General features: G+C 50.7%; 1 protein-coding gene across 2 annotated transcripts; it reads right to left on the reverse strand.

Annotated features, from left to right (window-relative positions):
• Positions 1 to 6,947: 6,947 nt before the first annotated feature.
• Positions 6,948 to 14,786, reverse strand: LOC143368488 (uncharacterized). Of its 2 annotated transcripts, XM_076811262.1 has the most exons (11): positions 14,643 to 14,786; positions 13,730 to 13,954; positions 13,184 to 13,272; positions 12,740 to 13,029; positions 10,353 to 10,391; positions 10,224 to 10,268; positions 9,449 to 10,136; positions 9,089 to 9,157; positions 8,474 to 8,689; positions 8,143 to 8,386; positions 6,948 to 8,062 (listed from the first exon to the last, which is right to left on the reverse strand). In XM_076811262.1, exons 2-11 carry the CDS (start codon positions 13,934 to 13,936, stop codon positions 7,880 to 7,882), a joined length of 2,070 nt encoding a protein of 689 aa, XP_076667377.1. In that variant the 5' UTR covers positions 13,937 to 13,954; positions 14,643 to 14,786; the 3' UTR covers positions 6,948 to 7,879. The 2 variants fall into 2 exon arrangements, with proteins under 2 accessions (XP_076667377.1, XP_076667378.1); XM_076811263.1 differs by lacking the exon at positions 13,730 to 13,954.
• Positions 14,787 to 14,811: the final 25 nt, after the last annotated feature.

The following is a 14,811-nucleotide window of genomic DNA, read 5'->3' on the forward strand; positions in this document are numbered from 1 at the left end:
AGAGGAGAGAGAGAGAAAGAGAGAGAAAAAGAACAGTTTGTTTGTTTCCCTTAGAAAAAATCGCGAAGGCGCGGGCGTCGAGAGATTCCACGCATACCGGGCCGAGTTCATAAATCCGAATTTCTTCATCCCTCATTCGGCTCCTTCCACGTTCCTACATTCTAGCCCATTCAATTCGCTTTCGTCTGAATCGAATTCTCCTTGGAGTCTATCCAATGCAATGTTATTCCTTGGTTCGGCTCAGCTTCCGCGAAAAGAACAATTATGGGAGGGCTGCTTGGACGCTGGCGGCACCGAGGAAAATTTCCTCTCCCACTTAGAAGAAACGAACGCTGGGCGAATGTTTAAACTGTCCATCGGCAAGTTGGAGCGCGAAACGGAGCGAGCGCTCGGAAGCCTAAAGCCTAAACAACGATTAAGCGTGTAACGCGAATAGGATTTCCTATCGGTGGAATAAGAATGTATGAAAAGCTTTTCCGGCAGATTGGAACGTCCGGCCATGCTACGACGCACGCTCAAAGTCTATAAGCCGCCGAAGAGTATTTTTGTCCGTGGATATTATCGATTGCATATACCCCTGATTCGTTCTCTCTTGCTCGCGCACGCACACACACACACACACACAGACACGCAGCACGTACATTCCTCTCTTCATTTTCCCTGCTACACAGGTTTTCTTCTGATCCAAAACTGATCAACGAGCCGCACGCGTCCCCTCGCGCGTTTACAAATACACAGCCCCTGTCCACGTGAATCCGCTCGGGCTTCACCCGCCGATACGAAATTCCTTCCGTTTTTAGCAACGGCCGCTGTGCGGCAAGTGGTAAACCTCCCAGCCCGGGGAAGCGCCGATATCGCGTTAATCTTTCAATCGACCAGAAAAGAACGCGCATCCAGCATTCAAGCGGCGCTTGATCCGCGAACGTTTCGCCCATTTTTGGCGACGCCTGAAACCGCCGCGCCGAGCCGCTCCGAAGCTGGTCCTGGCAAATAAACGATCGATCCCCCGCCCGGAATTGCCTTGCCCGCCGGAGAACCAGGATATTTTCGAACTTGGAGAATCCGAGGGAGTCGGTTTCGCCCCGGCGTTTCGCCGAGGAAAATCGTATTAGAGGCGAAGGGTCTGACGCGACGGAGCACGAGACACGGGACCGCGGCTCAGAGTTCGTAAATTCGACGGTGAGTGACGTGTCTCAGAATCAATTGTGATTCACTGCAATGCGTCATAGTGAATAGAGAATCTTATTCTTGGCCCATCGCTGCTCATTGTTCGCAGTCACCTACTTTCATTTGCCCAATTGTATCGTTTGCTTCGCGCAACACTCTACGGCTTCTGCGAGCGTACGCACGGGCACCTACACTCGCGTACTCCGGAATAGTCAATCTCAGCCAATCCGCGCGGTTCCCTGATGATTTTCAGCTCTCCACCCGTCTTGGCTTCATACGTGTACCTTGCGAATCTTCATCGGTTTTGCACCGCTCGCGCGGTAAACAAGCGTTGCGTTCCGCATCGATCTGCCATTGTATCTTTGAAAAAGGATATTCCTCAAAGGCTCTGCCGTTGATAACGCCACCACCCTGCCGCTTCGATGGATTTCGTCAGTTCGCCGGTGTTTGACCGCAACACGTGACTATAAATAGTTTAAATAATCACGTGACGCCTGCATAGCAGCGTGTACGCGGACAACATTGTGGCCAGGGGAGAAGGAATCCGCCGAGCGAATCGATCGGTTCGTTTTATTCCTTTTACAAAGCAAAATAAATAATGGGCGCGAACGCGAGGTGGAACGGTCTAAATTGCAAGCGACATTGACCTCCGGACCTTGAATAAGTTTGAGCACGTTACGGAACAGTGGAGCGGGGCCCACTGTGCGCAAGATTAACGGTTCTTTGCATCTGATCCTCCAGCGAGACCCGCCGGATCGGCGAATCTAGTTTCGTAATCGTGGAAACGAGGAACTCTCGCGCATCCCTCCATCGAATTCCTCAGTGTTCCGTCGAGCCCCGGGAGGAAATCGTAAAACAGCGAGTCATAAACTTGTCCGATGTCGATGAAAGCTCGGTGATCCCTTAGAGTTTGGCCGGTCCGCCGTCTCGCGAAGCTTTAAAAGCTTTTCGCTTTAAGCATCGATCTTAATAGCCCACCCCACCCCCGCACCCAGCCGACGCGAGGTTTTCAATGGCACTGGCCGTTTCGGTGTTCCCGGAGAAATTGTAAATCTCCTGAATCGCCCACTCCGTCCAATGAGCTGCTCCTAAAACGAGACAAGGGAACTGTAGGAATCCCTGCTTGCCATTTCTTCCCCCACCCCCCCGTGCGGGATTTACGATAGATTTCAAGCGTGTGCTTCTCGGGTTCGCGACCGGCTACCCGTAAAGATAGCTTTTCAGAAAAAATATATATCGCGGGCGCTGTTTCTGCGGGGAGGGGAATGCTTCCGTTGTTTGTTCAGCCGGGCGACTTCCTGCGCCTTTCAGCTTTCGTTTTTACGATTGTCCTTTACACGGCCGCTTACGCCGCTGGGCTCGCGCAGAAGAATCGGTAAAATAACATAGACTAAGAGGGCGGTTGGAGTAGTACGAAGTGAGATTACACGGGCGAGAGAGGATGAGAGACCCAACTTCAACACCAAAATGGCGGAGGCCTGGAGGGTTGGAGCCGTTGGAGGTGGCACGTGTTTGACAGCCTAACTCAGTGGCGTAACAATGAAATTTATACCGTTTACATTCCCCGATCTCTCGCAGCCCCGATCCGGGGCTGCCGCTTAAACGTAATAACAAGGAAGCGACAAAATGATTAATTACCACAAATAATCCTCCCCCCCCCCCCGGGCATTATTATTTCTTTCCAGCGAAATATCCCAGCGATTCGCCTTAGGTATTATCGTTCAAGAGAAAGGAAAACAAACCATAAAACTTTCCATCGCGCCGCCCTTGCGTTATGCAATCCTGCTCATAATTTTGTTTCTCCGGGATAATCGCAGAGCAAAGAAGACGCTGCTTGGCGCCGATCGATTTCGCGCGCACGCTTCGCTTCGTTACTTGAACAAACTCCAGCAAGGAATGCCGAGATTTTTTTCCACAAATATTTAAACTCCGATAACGTCTCCGCGAACCGTTCCATCTAGATCTGTCGCGGTTGGTGGAGAATATTTTTATCCCTGCTCTCCGGAGCCTACGCCTCTGAAGTCCGACCACCCCCGAGTACCACCCCAAGTACACCCCTAATGACGTCATAGGACAGTGGCGCCAACAACCCCGCACTGACGTCAGCCCTGAACATTGGACTATTGGACAACCAAGTTACCTTTGTGCTGCGAATTCCGCGTCTCTCCGTTCCGTGTCGCGGTAAAAACCGATGTAACGAAGAAATATTTTCCAAAAGGTCACGTCCCTTCCCTCCGTCATACGTACGTTTAACATTCGTGCCGCTCGCGTCCGCTTTAATACCTGCTCTTTCGCACACCGTCGGTGAATCCCTCGCAGCGGAGCTTCTGCATATATTGCGCCCTTATCGAGCCGGCGTAAACCAGCACCTCCGTCATCGATTCACCATGCCGACGGCAATGACGATCTCGCTCGTCATTCATTACCCGATGTTCGCTCGCGATTACCTCCCACTGGTCGCTACGGCCAGACCGGTGTTATTTTCGAAGCTGTTCGATAACGGTATGCCAATAACCTTCGACAAATGAACTTCTCGCATTATTTCGCGCTAATTCCCCGGGGAACACGTCGACGGAGAAAGATAGCACGGGAGAACGACATCGGCGCACCGAATCGGTGCAATGTTAAAGATAATCTCGGGGAGGGCGGCCGTCCAATTCCGTGCCGCGAAAGATGAATTAACGAACGTTCGGTTTAATTGGGGTTGAACGTTGTACATTGACAGGAATAGCTTCATTCAAACTACACGGCGCGATGCCACTCGACGGCGACGGGGATCGTTCAGCCTTTTTTCCCTCCACTTGTCGTTGCTCTTTTCCCATCGGAGGATTTATCGCGTCCATTTAGGTAAGAGAATCTGAATGAAGTTTAACGACGAGGATGGCGTAACTCGGCGTTCCGGGTGTGTGGCACGTGCACCTACTCGTGAGAGCGTAAAGCCTCGTCGGCGCCAGACAATGTCGCGATCGTCCGGAGATATTCGGCAATTCGGAAATTCTGGAATCCCGGAAACACCCGGGCCGCGCTCCCCTCCGATCGCTCGTCTCCTCCCCCGCGGCTACGTAGTGTCCCGTCTATTTTCGAAAATCGTGCATCACGCCCCGCGATAAAGTTTCCCGCGCCATTTCCTCGCGTTGCCGTCCGACGGACGGCATTCCATCGCGCTCGCACCGCCGGGACCGGGGGCGAGAAATGCCGCTAAATACGTCAGCGTTCGGGATAAAGCTGCGGGGGGAAAGTTGCATTTCGCGCGACATTACCGTGGCTGTTTCTGATTCGCCTATCGATTAGATACCCCGTAGGTTTGGGTCGCGGAATAGAGGAAGATCGCGCGATAGATTTCCGTGGCGTTGAGAAATTAACGAGCCTGAAACCAGCCGCTCGTAGCCTCTAGCAATTTTCTCGGTGGAAGGAACGAGGAAGATTAAATTCTAACGTACACGCCTCAAGGTTGAGTGGATCAATATTTTTAGCGCGGCAAAGTAAGGAGAAAGCAAATTGTTGCCGCGCGCCTTCGGGAGCAGATATGCTGCCGCGGCGAGTTAGCTTCCCCAAACTTCCGTTTTGCGTTCAGGTTCCCGCCAGCCTCGCCGACAATTCATTACCAATGCCACGCGTGAAACAGATAGATATACAGTGTCGCCTTTCAATTTCGCATTCCTTCTGCTAATATTTCACTCTACGCCGATCCAGATCGCCTTCCCCGAGGCCGTAACGCGCACAGTACCTGTCGTTGACGCGCAACGCGCAATTGATCCTCGCAATATTATTCAGCCTTATTAAAGCCTGCCGTATTTCAAGCAACACGGCTAAACGGATTGTCATAAAATTGGCAGCCGCCCAGGAATATCATCCCGATTAACTACCATATGAAAGTTCGTTGGAGCGAACTGCTACTTAAAGCAGTCCGCAAATACCGGCCCAGTGTATCTGGAAATAACACGATCGAATTGTCGAACAAAGTTTAACGAAGGCACGCTATAATTCAACTTCGCCAAGTCTCGGAGTGGATAAATAGAGTTACGCTTCTTCAACGAACGAACGAACGGGCGATCGATGCTGGTAAATGTATGATGGCCTGATGGAGAGGAACGAAAAAAGAAAGGAAGAAGAAATGCCGGGATACTTATTTCCGCGCTCGAAAGGCTTTTATTCGAAATGCGAAGCGCTGCCAAGCGTGTCTCTTAATTGAGAAATAATGTGTTCGACCCACGCTCGCGATTTCCTCGGCGTGTTGGTAGGGATTTACGCACGCACACCTTTACGCGTCTGCGTGCTATACGCGGCTCCGCTTACGTCCGCAACATCCCGCTTTCTCGACGATTCATTGCCAGTGATATGCGCGCCGTCCGGCGTCCTCGCGAGCCTACGGTCGGACAAACGAACGCGGATCCCTCCTTTTATTGTCGCGTCTGTGACGTCAATTCTCTCTAATCTTGGCGCTCATTTCCGAAAATTATGATACCTCCGATAGGCCAACGTACGAGTGGGCCGACGGGCGTTTAGGACGATCGTCGGTTTCCTGATTACGACCCACCCTCCCCTGCCTTTTACAAACTGTCTCGCCTCGCCGTTCGCGGCTTCTCATTCTGCGAATCCGCACCACCAGTCTCCACCCGAACGGCAGGGGAAGGAACTTTGGAAGATCAGATAGAAGCTAGAGCAACATACTCCTCAGGCTTTTCCAAGTCGATGGAAAATCGAATACCCCGAACGCGTCACGAGGTATACAAGCGAGGAACGTTGCGAAAGCGGAAACGATTACCCGCGACTGATTTCTCATGACTCGGCTTGTTTAACTTGATTGTCGGGCCACGCGTAAACATGGTAATCGTCGATCATTATACGCTCTTCTCTCACGCCTCGGCTAATCGCGACCGCTGGCAGAAGATGCCAGGGAAACGTACGCGCTCATCGATGCTTTTATTATCGATTTCCACGCTATCGTATTAACCACCGACGTTATGTAACAGTTGCCAAGGTCGAGGTACGCGAACGTCCGCGCGGAGGAAAAATGGCAGAAGTCAAGCCACCGTTCCTCCTCGGTGGCGGTTTAATTAATTTCATCTGCTCGACCGGCGCGGCCCGCGGGTTCGGCGCGCGACGCGAGAAGAAGAAAAGCGTTACCTGCGCTCGCGGCGAAACAGCGAGTCGATGGAAATATTAAAAGTTACTTTCTCCGAGGTGGGAATGGTTTTCACGTATTTACGAGGGTGCCGCGCAAGCCCCACAGGGAGCATTCGATGGAGTTGTTAACGCGCTTTGTTGGCCCCGCTTCCCATCGGGCTGCCGCAAGAAAACTAATATGCGGCTTGTTTGTTACAGTGACATCGGGCCAGCATATGCTGACCCATATAGAGATACGCATTTAGTACGGTGAGTTATCCAGAGAGGTAGCTGGCACACATATTTAACCTCATTTTTGCTTCGAAGTAACACTGCTTAGAGCCCCGTTCTCAGCCAGTCTATCTCTCGTTTGGCCTACTTCGGGCAATCAAGGGATCGCCGCGAAAACAGCTCCGCGAATGTTTACACTCTCTGTGCGAAAAGTATCTGAGAGATTCGTCTCGCGAAATATTCCCTGGAATGTCTGCTGCACGTGCGTTCCTATCGATGCGGCGGCGAATTTGCGAGCTACCTCTTTCGAATTCGCGAGGCTGATTTACGGCCAGCTGATAGCTCGTCGGGGGTAAAAGAATTTCGCCTTTCTCTGTCCGGGGGTGCACCTATCGAGGCGCATCGGTGTTTAGAATAATTGCGCAGAAATGAAGTGGCTCTCCTTCGAATATTCAAATGCTAGTGTTTATTCTCGTAGAAGTATAGACAAAATAGGCGAGATGCATGAGCATACAGTGCGTGTTAAAGATGCATACGTGCGGTGTGAATTAAATATAGGAACATCGTAATAGTTAAAATATATTAACTCTGTCGTGCACATCTTTCTTATCCTTCTTCTGGGGAAGAACGCAGAGGACTATTTTACAAACTTTGCGGACACACTCGGCTGTAACGCATCTGTTACTCGTGGCAGAAAAGAAAACGGCCCGACGTTCATGAGCTTGTAGTTTGAAGTTCAGTTTTGTCGACCTTCCGCTCTTAACGTGACCGCTACGGGAATTAATAATTCCTTAGCATATTCGTCTTCCTTTGCGATATATCGTACATTATTTATGTACACGGTTACGGTAATACTAAGCAAAGCGTTCTCTGATATGGGTCAAGTAAAACGTCAGAAACGTGCACCAAGCGATCCGTGCGTCTAAAAGAGACTGTCTTTTTATTCTTCAAAATTTCTGACGCCTTACTCGCGCGACTTCTCAGCCGAGACACGTTTTGCCATAGAAATAGAATACCTAGATGGCTTAAGGATTAACGCGACGCGGGTTACGCAGAATGATACAAAGTTCTTCGTTTCGGAACTTCGAAGATTCGAAAGCATCGCGATGGACGGGCGGACAGACGGAAATCGACGTTCAGCCTCGATCAGCCGGTTGCCCCTGATCGATAACGAATCTTACGGATGCATAGCGTTGACAATGAGAAATAAATAGATGGGGATGATGGGAGGGTGAATAGAGAAAGATTCGAAGCGATTGAAATTGAACAACATTCAACGGGACTCGTACTTAATTGGCAAGTATTCATCATCCTCTTGCGCGCGGCTTAATGAGATGCGACACTATTAACAGGGGGGGCGTGTTCTCAACGAGGATTACGCGTCTTCGTTGCCCCACTCGAAACTCTCTTCTCCACCGGAGGTCATTTCTTCGATTTTTGACGCTCCTTCGACAGCCATTCCACCGGTTGGAGCTTTGTTTTCCGCCCCCTCTGGCTCCTCCACGAACGGATCGGGCATCTCGAACGGCTCCTCTTCATGAGCGTCTTCCTCCACGATCTGCAGGGTAAGGAAAAGAACGGAGAGTTAGTTGATTTCAGAGGAGAATTAACCGCGTGGAATATCTCGGTGACGGTTACCCTTGTATCATCGTCCGCCATCAGCTCGTACGGCTTCTCCTCTCTCTCCTGGTCCGTGATTTCACTCTCCACTGCGTCGTCGCGAGAATGGTCGAGTTCTTTCACTTCCTCGGTGTCCTCGAACGTAACTTTCGCTAGCCTCTCCTCCGTCTCCTCCTGCTGGCAAACTTTTTCGAGGTGCTCCTCCACGACCATCCTCTCCTGCTCCTCCAGCAACGCCGCCACTCGGGCTTCCTCCAGCTGCCTGGACACGGGGAATCGATATTTCCTTCACCAGCCGAAAATCTATCACTCCTTATCGCCCGCCCTAGAGCACCTGCGCGCAAATTACCTTTCCGCCTCCAGTACTCTTTCGGTTTCCAACCGGTCGGCTTCTATCTTCTCCTCCTCCACTTTCCTCTCAGCCGCGGCCTTCTCTTGTTCGAGTATTTCGTCGAGATGCATCGATCGTTCCTGCGCCGCCTGTAGAGCCTCCCACGCCTTCATCTCTTCCAACTCTAGGTTCACCAACTGCTCCTCGGCCGCCTTCTTCTTCTCCTCGTCGCTCCTGCGGTGAAACGTTGCGTCATGCGATCTAATGATTTCGCTGCGTCGCGCATAAAAGCAGCTGAGCTAGTTAGTCATGTTACAGCAGCCGAGCCATCGAATCGATCGGGCTCTTTCTCGAATGTTTGTTACTTCGATCCCGAGGTACACAGCGTCCTGTATTATTATTCTGTACAGTAGCGATCCGAGCCTCCGATCGACTTCGAGAAGGTTGAAGTTTTGGCGAGCGCGTCGAGTTATTAGAAGCCACCAGGTTACCTGGCCGAGTTCAATGTTATGGCGTTAGTGGTTTCGCGAGCGTCCGACAACTATATCTACGTGATTATTTTCATGCGTTCGCTCGTTGTATAACCCTCTACTGCATATAGAGCTACGTGCCAACTATAATAAAGCTGCCTACCTGGCCTCCTCGGCAGCCTTAACGAGATACTGCTCTATCTTTTTAATCGCATCCTCCTTCTCCTGTTTCACTGAAATCAGAATAGACCCGTTCAATTTCACGCTTGTCCTAAGAAACTTCTGTTGTCTGTAGGGTGCACCTTTCTGCGGAATCGGGAGGCAAACACGTTTCTAACATTCTCGTGCATCGACCATATTCATAACCGTTTTTAGTATCCAACAAGGAATCGCATACGTCACAGGACACGTACGACATTGACAACGTTTACATCTTACAAAATACTCGCCCGCTTGCCCGATATACTTGCTCCGAATATTCGACTCGGGTCCCTTCTTTCAACCTGTTTCGTGCGATAACATAACGTTCTTACCGGCTGCCTTGGCCTCGCCTGTCCCTTCCGGTGGTTCACTTACAGCTTCCGCAGCCGGGGCTTCTGAACTCGCTTCTGGTACCGTTTCTTGCTTAGGTTCTGATTCGGCTGCCGGTTCTGCAGCCGCTTCCTGCTCTTTGACGGGCTCTGGCGCCTGTTCCGGTTCCGGTTTTGCAGGCTCTGGTACCACCTCAGGTTCTGGTACCGGTTCAGGTTCCTTTACAGGTTCTGGAACCGGTTCGGGCTCCTTAACAGGTTCTGGAACCGGTTCGGGCTCCTTCACAGGTTCTGGTACTGGTTCAGGTTCCTTTACAGGTTCTGGTTCTTTTACTGGTTCAGGTTCCTTCGCAGGTTCAGGTTCTTTTACTGGTTCAGGCTCCTTCACAGGTTCTGGTGTTGGTTCGGGTTTCTTCACAGGTTCAGGCACTGCTCTCGGTTTCCTCGCGGATTTCAGTTTCTTCGCGGGTTCAGGTTGTTTCACCGGTTCGGGCTCTTTCACGGGTTCAGGTTCTTTGATGGGCTCCGGTTCTGCAACGGGTTCGGGCTCTTTGACGGGTTCTGCCTCCGGCTCCTGGACGGGTTCCAATTCTATCTTCGCGGGTTCGGTTTGCACCCTTCCTTTCTTAAGGCTGCGCCTGCTTTCTGGTTGCGGCTCCTGTTCTGTTTCTACTTTCGGCGCTACAAGACAATATGGGACGATCTCTACACTACGCTCGTACAAAACACGGACCACATAGTTAGGGTGTTAACGGAAGAGGAACGTACCCTTCTTCAGCGCTGTCTGGTCCACGTCGGGCTGTAACGCTCGCGCTAGAATGTGTCATACTACGTGAACAGACGCAACAGAACAATATAGGTCTACTTATTAACGGGTGTTAGACAAGATCTACTGACCCTTCCGTAATTCTCTCTCCGTCATCGGCACGTCTGGCACTACAGAATACATGAAACATAAACGTTTAGTTAACGACAAAGCATCGGCATTGCGTCTCTGCATCCGCAACGAACTCGGCTGCACACACCAAACGGAGGCCTTGGGTGAGAAGTTAGTCAGTGAAATACGTGAAAAGTGTGTTTTGCAATAAGGCACGATGGTTAAATCGTTGCAAGTGCGAAGGCTGATAGAAGGATCCGTAAAAGAATGGATCGATTAATATTGAAGCATACGATGGTGTGCGACGAATGAATTAGGTTTGACGATGACACTGTTTCTGGAATCGGTGAACATTGCGACGAGGTATCGCGCAGTACGAGCTCTAGGGAACGATGGAACCAACGAAGAACCAGATTCATTGTTCTCGTCTTGCTTTAATGACTCGGTTCACGCTTCGACTACAGTCCCGTTGCTCGAATGATGGTCAATTAAAAACACACACCGCAGGTATATACTTAGCATCGTGTTTCCACACTTTTCCACCACTTCTGATTTCTGCTGCGAAAGTGGAGGTTTATTCTCGCCGGAATAATTAGACAGCGCTCGCAGAACGATCCTTTCGGCGAAGGATTTCGCAGTGCCGCGATATCGTTGCCGTTGTTATACTTTCTTTGTTATCGCCGTCAACATTAATGCCTCTTATTAGCAACCGAAAAGCACTCAGCGCCACTTCGGAAAGAAAACGTCAGACGACCTAATTACTAGAATTATAAAGCACGTAAATAAGCTTACCTCGAGGGTTCGGGACAACGCATTCGCTCGCGCTAGCCATTCCTACTAACTCTCTCCAAATCTCGTGCAAGGGAAATAATTCACGTTATCGGGTACGATTGCTTTATTCTGATATTTTTTTTCTGGCAAGCTTGGACATGTTCAACGATATTAAACTTAATAACGCGAACGTCGGGTTAGTATCAAGTGCAACGAACGCGTAGAAATTCCGTTCGAGTCTTTGGGTTCGTTCGAATTCGTATTCTCATTTCGGGACCTGTGCCCGGCGAGACTGAACGCAATCGCTACTGTGGGATTAACGACTATTTACAGGGGGGGTCGACACTAAAAAGGAACAGCTTTCAAGAAAATTCTCAACCACCGATCTCGGGCTTCTCGTCTACACAGAAACGATCTCGCATTAAACCTCCCGCGGCGTTAATTCTGTGCAAGTGTTGTTACGCGTGTTTTCGATAGTAGGCGCTGGATTTTCGCTGATTTTTCAGAATGAACGTATTTAACGCGACGGTAGTCACTCCTCGGCCGGCTCCTCGCTCTCATTCCCTTCCGCCTCCTTCGCTTTGGCTTTTGTCGGATCCTCGTACAGCTCTGGAACACGATCCCTCCACCCCTTGCCTGAAACGTTCAAAAAATCCGAACTGGTTCTTCTGCCATTTGCTACCCGCGTGTACGTGTCCCAGTCATCTGGTTCTGCCTGACACTGGAGTCTGCCTTCGTGTAAAATCTTGCTCTCTTTCTCCGTTTTTCGGTTTCACGCCGTATTGTCCCACTGCTCTTTTCTCCGTTCGTGTGCGCGAATCGGGATCGCGGCCGCGCGCGACACGCGATTAAACAATGAAAAAGAAAGTAAGGGAGGGACAGACGACACGGAAAAAAGCCCGACGTACTGTCTCACACCTTCGTCACTACGTGTTTCATTAGACACAATATGTAACAGAGATGCACAACTACGGACGTACAATAAAGTAACATGAAAAATAAAAGAACTGAGAGAGGAATAGCTGTGTAACGAACGAGGAAAAAAAAACCACTAAGATATATGTAAAGAGCCCAGCACAGCACAACAAAAATCATCATACATTGCGAATCCATGGCAATCCATTCAAAAAAAGAGAGGAGAAAAACGTAGAGTAACGAGCGGGGAAGAAAAAAACCAAAAAAAGGTGCACACAACGGCGTCCCAGGGCCGCTTTTATTTTCCAAAATTCGCTTCAAGATAACGTTCAGTGGTAACGCGCGAGGAAGGCTGAGCGTGGAATAATACTCAATAACACCGCTTCGATTCTGCTGCCATATACCTACCGCAGGGGCAAACAGAGCGCTGACAATTCGCAGGAATTATTCCCAATTGAACTTTCCTCGCGATTACTCGTTTACTACCATGTGCCTCTAACTACGTGTGTTGTATATTCCGAACTTCGGTCGTTCTCCATTAAAAGCGAGTGAGTAGGCATGTACGTATCGTTCGTTCGTGTCGTCATCCAGGTGGATCGAACCTGCAGGGGAGGCGAGAGATGGTCTCAATCCCCCCCTGCGATCGTCGAAGTCGTTTTCCGTTGTTAAGTACGCGATATCGTCGTCTGTGTCGTGGCGTCGGTGTAACCAGATTACTTACAGGCGTTGGCAGCCGCCTGGCGGTTCTTTTTGTAGTAGCTGAGAAAATTAACGTCGTTCTTGATGTCCGATGGGCGGAGATCGGCAACCTTGAAGTAAGGTCTCCTGACGGACTGTGGATTGCCAGCGACGTATTTCACGCACGCCAGGTTGCCAAAGTTACCCCTCTCGGGCACCTCGTACCAGGTCACCGGCTCTGGGTCCTTCTTCGCGTTCTGCTTGCCGGATATCAGCCGGCGAACGTAATCCCCGCTGCGCATACGTTCCGGCACTATTTCTTCCAAGAAGTCGCTAGAAATGAGAAGTCTCGCGTTACGCTGGCACTCTGCCCGCCACCCGTAACGCGTGTCTATTAAGCACCGTCCCATAAATCGGGTAATTAGAATCGACGGGGGTCTTATTTCTTACAAACACGTACGCGCGTAAGAATCGGTTCGTTAAGTACCTGGCTACGGCTCGTGGGACGAAGACGTGAACTCGTCGCATAAGGGAGTCCACTCTGGCACGTATTTCCCTCGCCTCGTCGTCGAAGTACTGCGAAGAGAGACACGTAAAATACACATCGTTACGTGACGCGCTCTCTTGCGAGAGGAATTAGTGTGTTGCTACGGTTCGTCTTTACTCGATTAGTCCTGCTAACTGCGAAACGAATTCGCCGGAATAGCTGCCTAGACAATAGGTGGTAAAAGACGCGACGGTGCTAACGAAACGATCGAGAAGTTCGAGCAGCTTAGTCCGGTGCTCGAGTCAAGTGCGATTCGCCGTTAAACGGTAGGTATCGATATTAAAAAAGACGACGCGATTCCGCTGAACGAGGATGCCAGATGCCGTCGAAATGGTTCGTGATGGGATGACGAATTGGTGCGACGGCTAGGGTGATCGCACGATGGACGATGATGTCGATGATGGCATGGGTGATGACTCGATCGCTCTTGCGTTAAATGAATTATTTTCCACGGATTTTCATCCACGATGTACGTGGCAGACTTACGATGTGGTCCCTGGATTGAAGATACTTTTCCGTGTAGGACTCGGTGGAGGGCCTGACCAGGTTACGTATCCTCCTTAGCTCGGCTGCGATGATGCTGGGTCGTACGCGCGCATGAACTCTTATCGGTATCACGTCACCGCCATGGTACACCGTATGGTACGGCATGTGGATTACAGTGACGAGCCTTTTGTGAGCCACGTATGGCATGCGGGGAATACCCCTCAACTGGAGGCACGAACTCTGCTTTACTAACTCGTCGAGGCTAGTCGTTACGTTCCCAGCAGGCAATCAGCGTGAGAAAAGCGTGCGATAGCGTGGCGAACGCCCTCTTTCTCTCTCCCTCTCATTTTCCTGTCCACGATAGCATCGACGAGTCGATCGTGATCGTGTCCAGTAGCTTCAGCGGTCAGTAGCAGCGGTCGTTCGTTCCGAAGCTTGGCGACGACGGTATGCGGTTAAGAAGAAGACGATCGAGGCACTGTCACGTTTTATTCAGCTGTGATAAGAATGAGTAGCGGCGGATGAGTACGGTTAATCGAACGAGTGCGCTCGAGCTGTGGCGATCGATGAGGATGAATCGCGCGAGAGACGCGCTTCAGAGACGACTCTGATGCCGTGATATTGTCTGCGCGAACGTTCTGCGATGATGCGGATGGAATAAGCCGAAAAGCGTCGTTAAGCAGTGAAGCACGTAAAGCAGGCGTCTTATCTGCCGAGCGGGTGCAAGTTGAGAAAAGGAAGGAGAAGAAAGCTGACAGTCACGAATGAAAATGCGGCCATTTCCCTCGGAAATTGCAGCGCCGCTATCAAAATCAGCGATCGCACTTGTTGCGGTTAGAGGCGGCGAGCGAGGCGAGCGTTTCGCGAGCGAGCTACATTCCCGTTTGGCCGTCGTAAACTCGGCGATACTTACCTGGAGGATCGTGGAGAGCGGTAAGGTGATCGGTCGATCCTGCGGTCCCGCTTTCGTCGTATTTACAGGGGGTTGGATATTTTTTGTGCGATTCGTTTAATCGATTTTCGGCGATATTCGGCGATATTTGGCGAAATCCGGCGGCGGCAGGGGACGAGGAGTCACATGG

This window comes from Andrena cerasifolii, chromosome 4 (genome assembly GCF_050908995.1).
Source record: "Andrena cerasifolii isolate SP2316 chromosome 4, iyAndCera1_principal, whole genome shotgun sequence".
Lineage (NCBI taxonomy): Eukaryota > Metazoa > Arthropoda > Insecta > Hymenoptera > Andrenidae > Andrena > Andrena cerasifolii.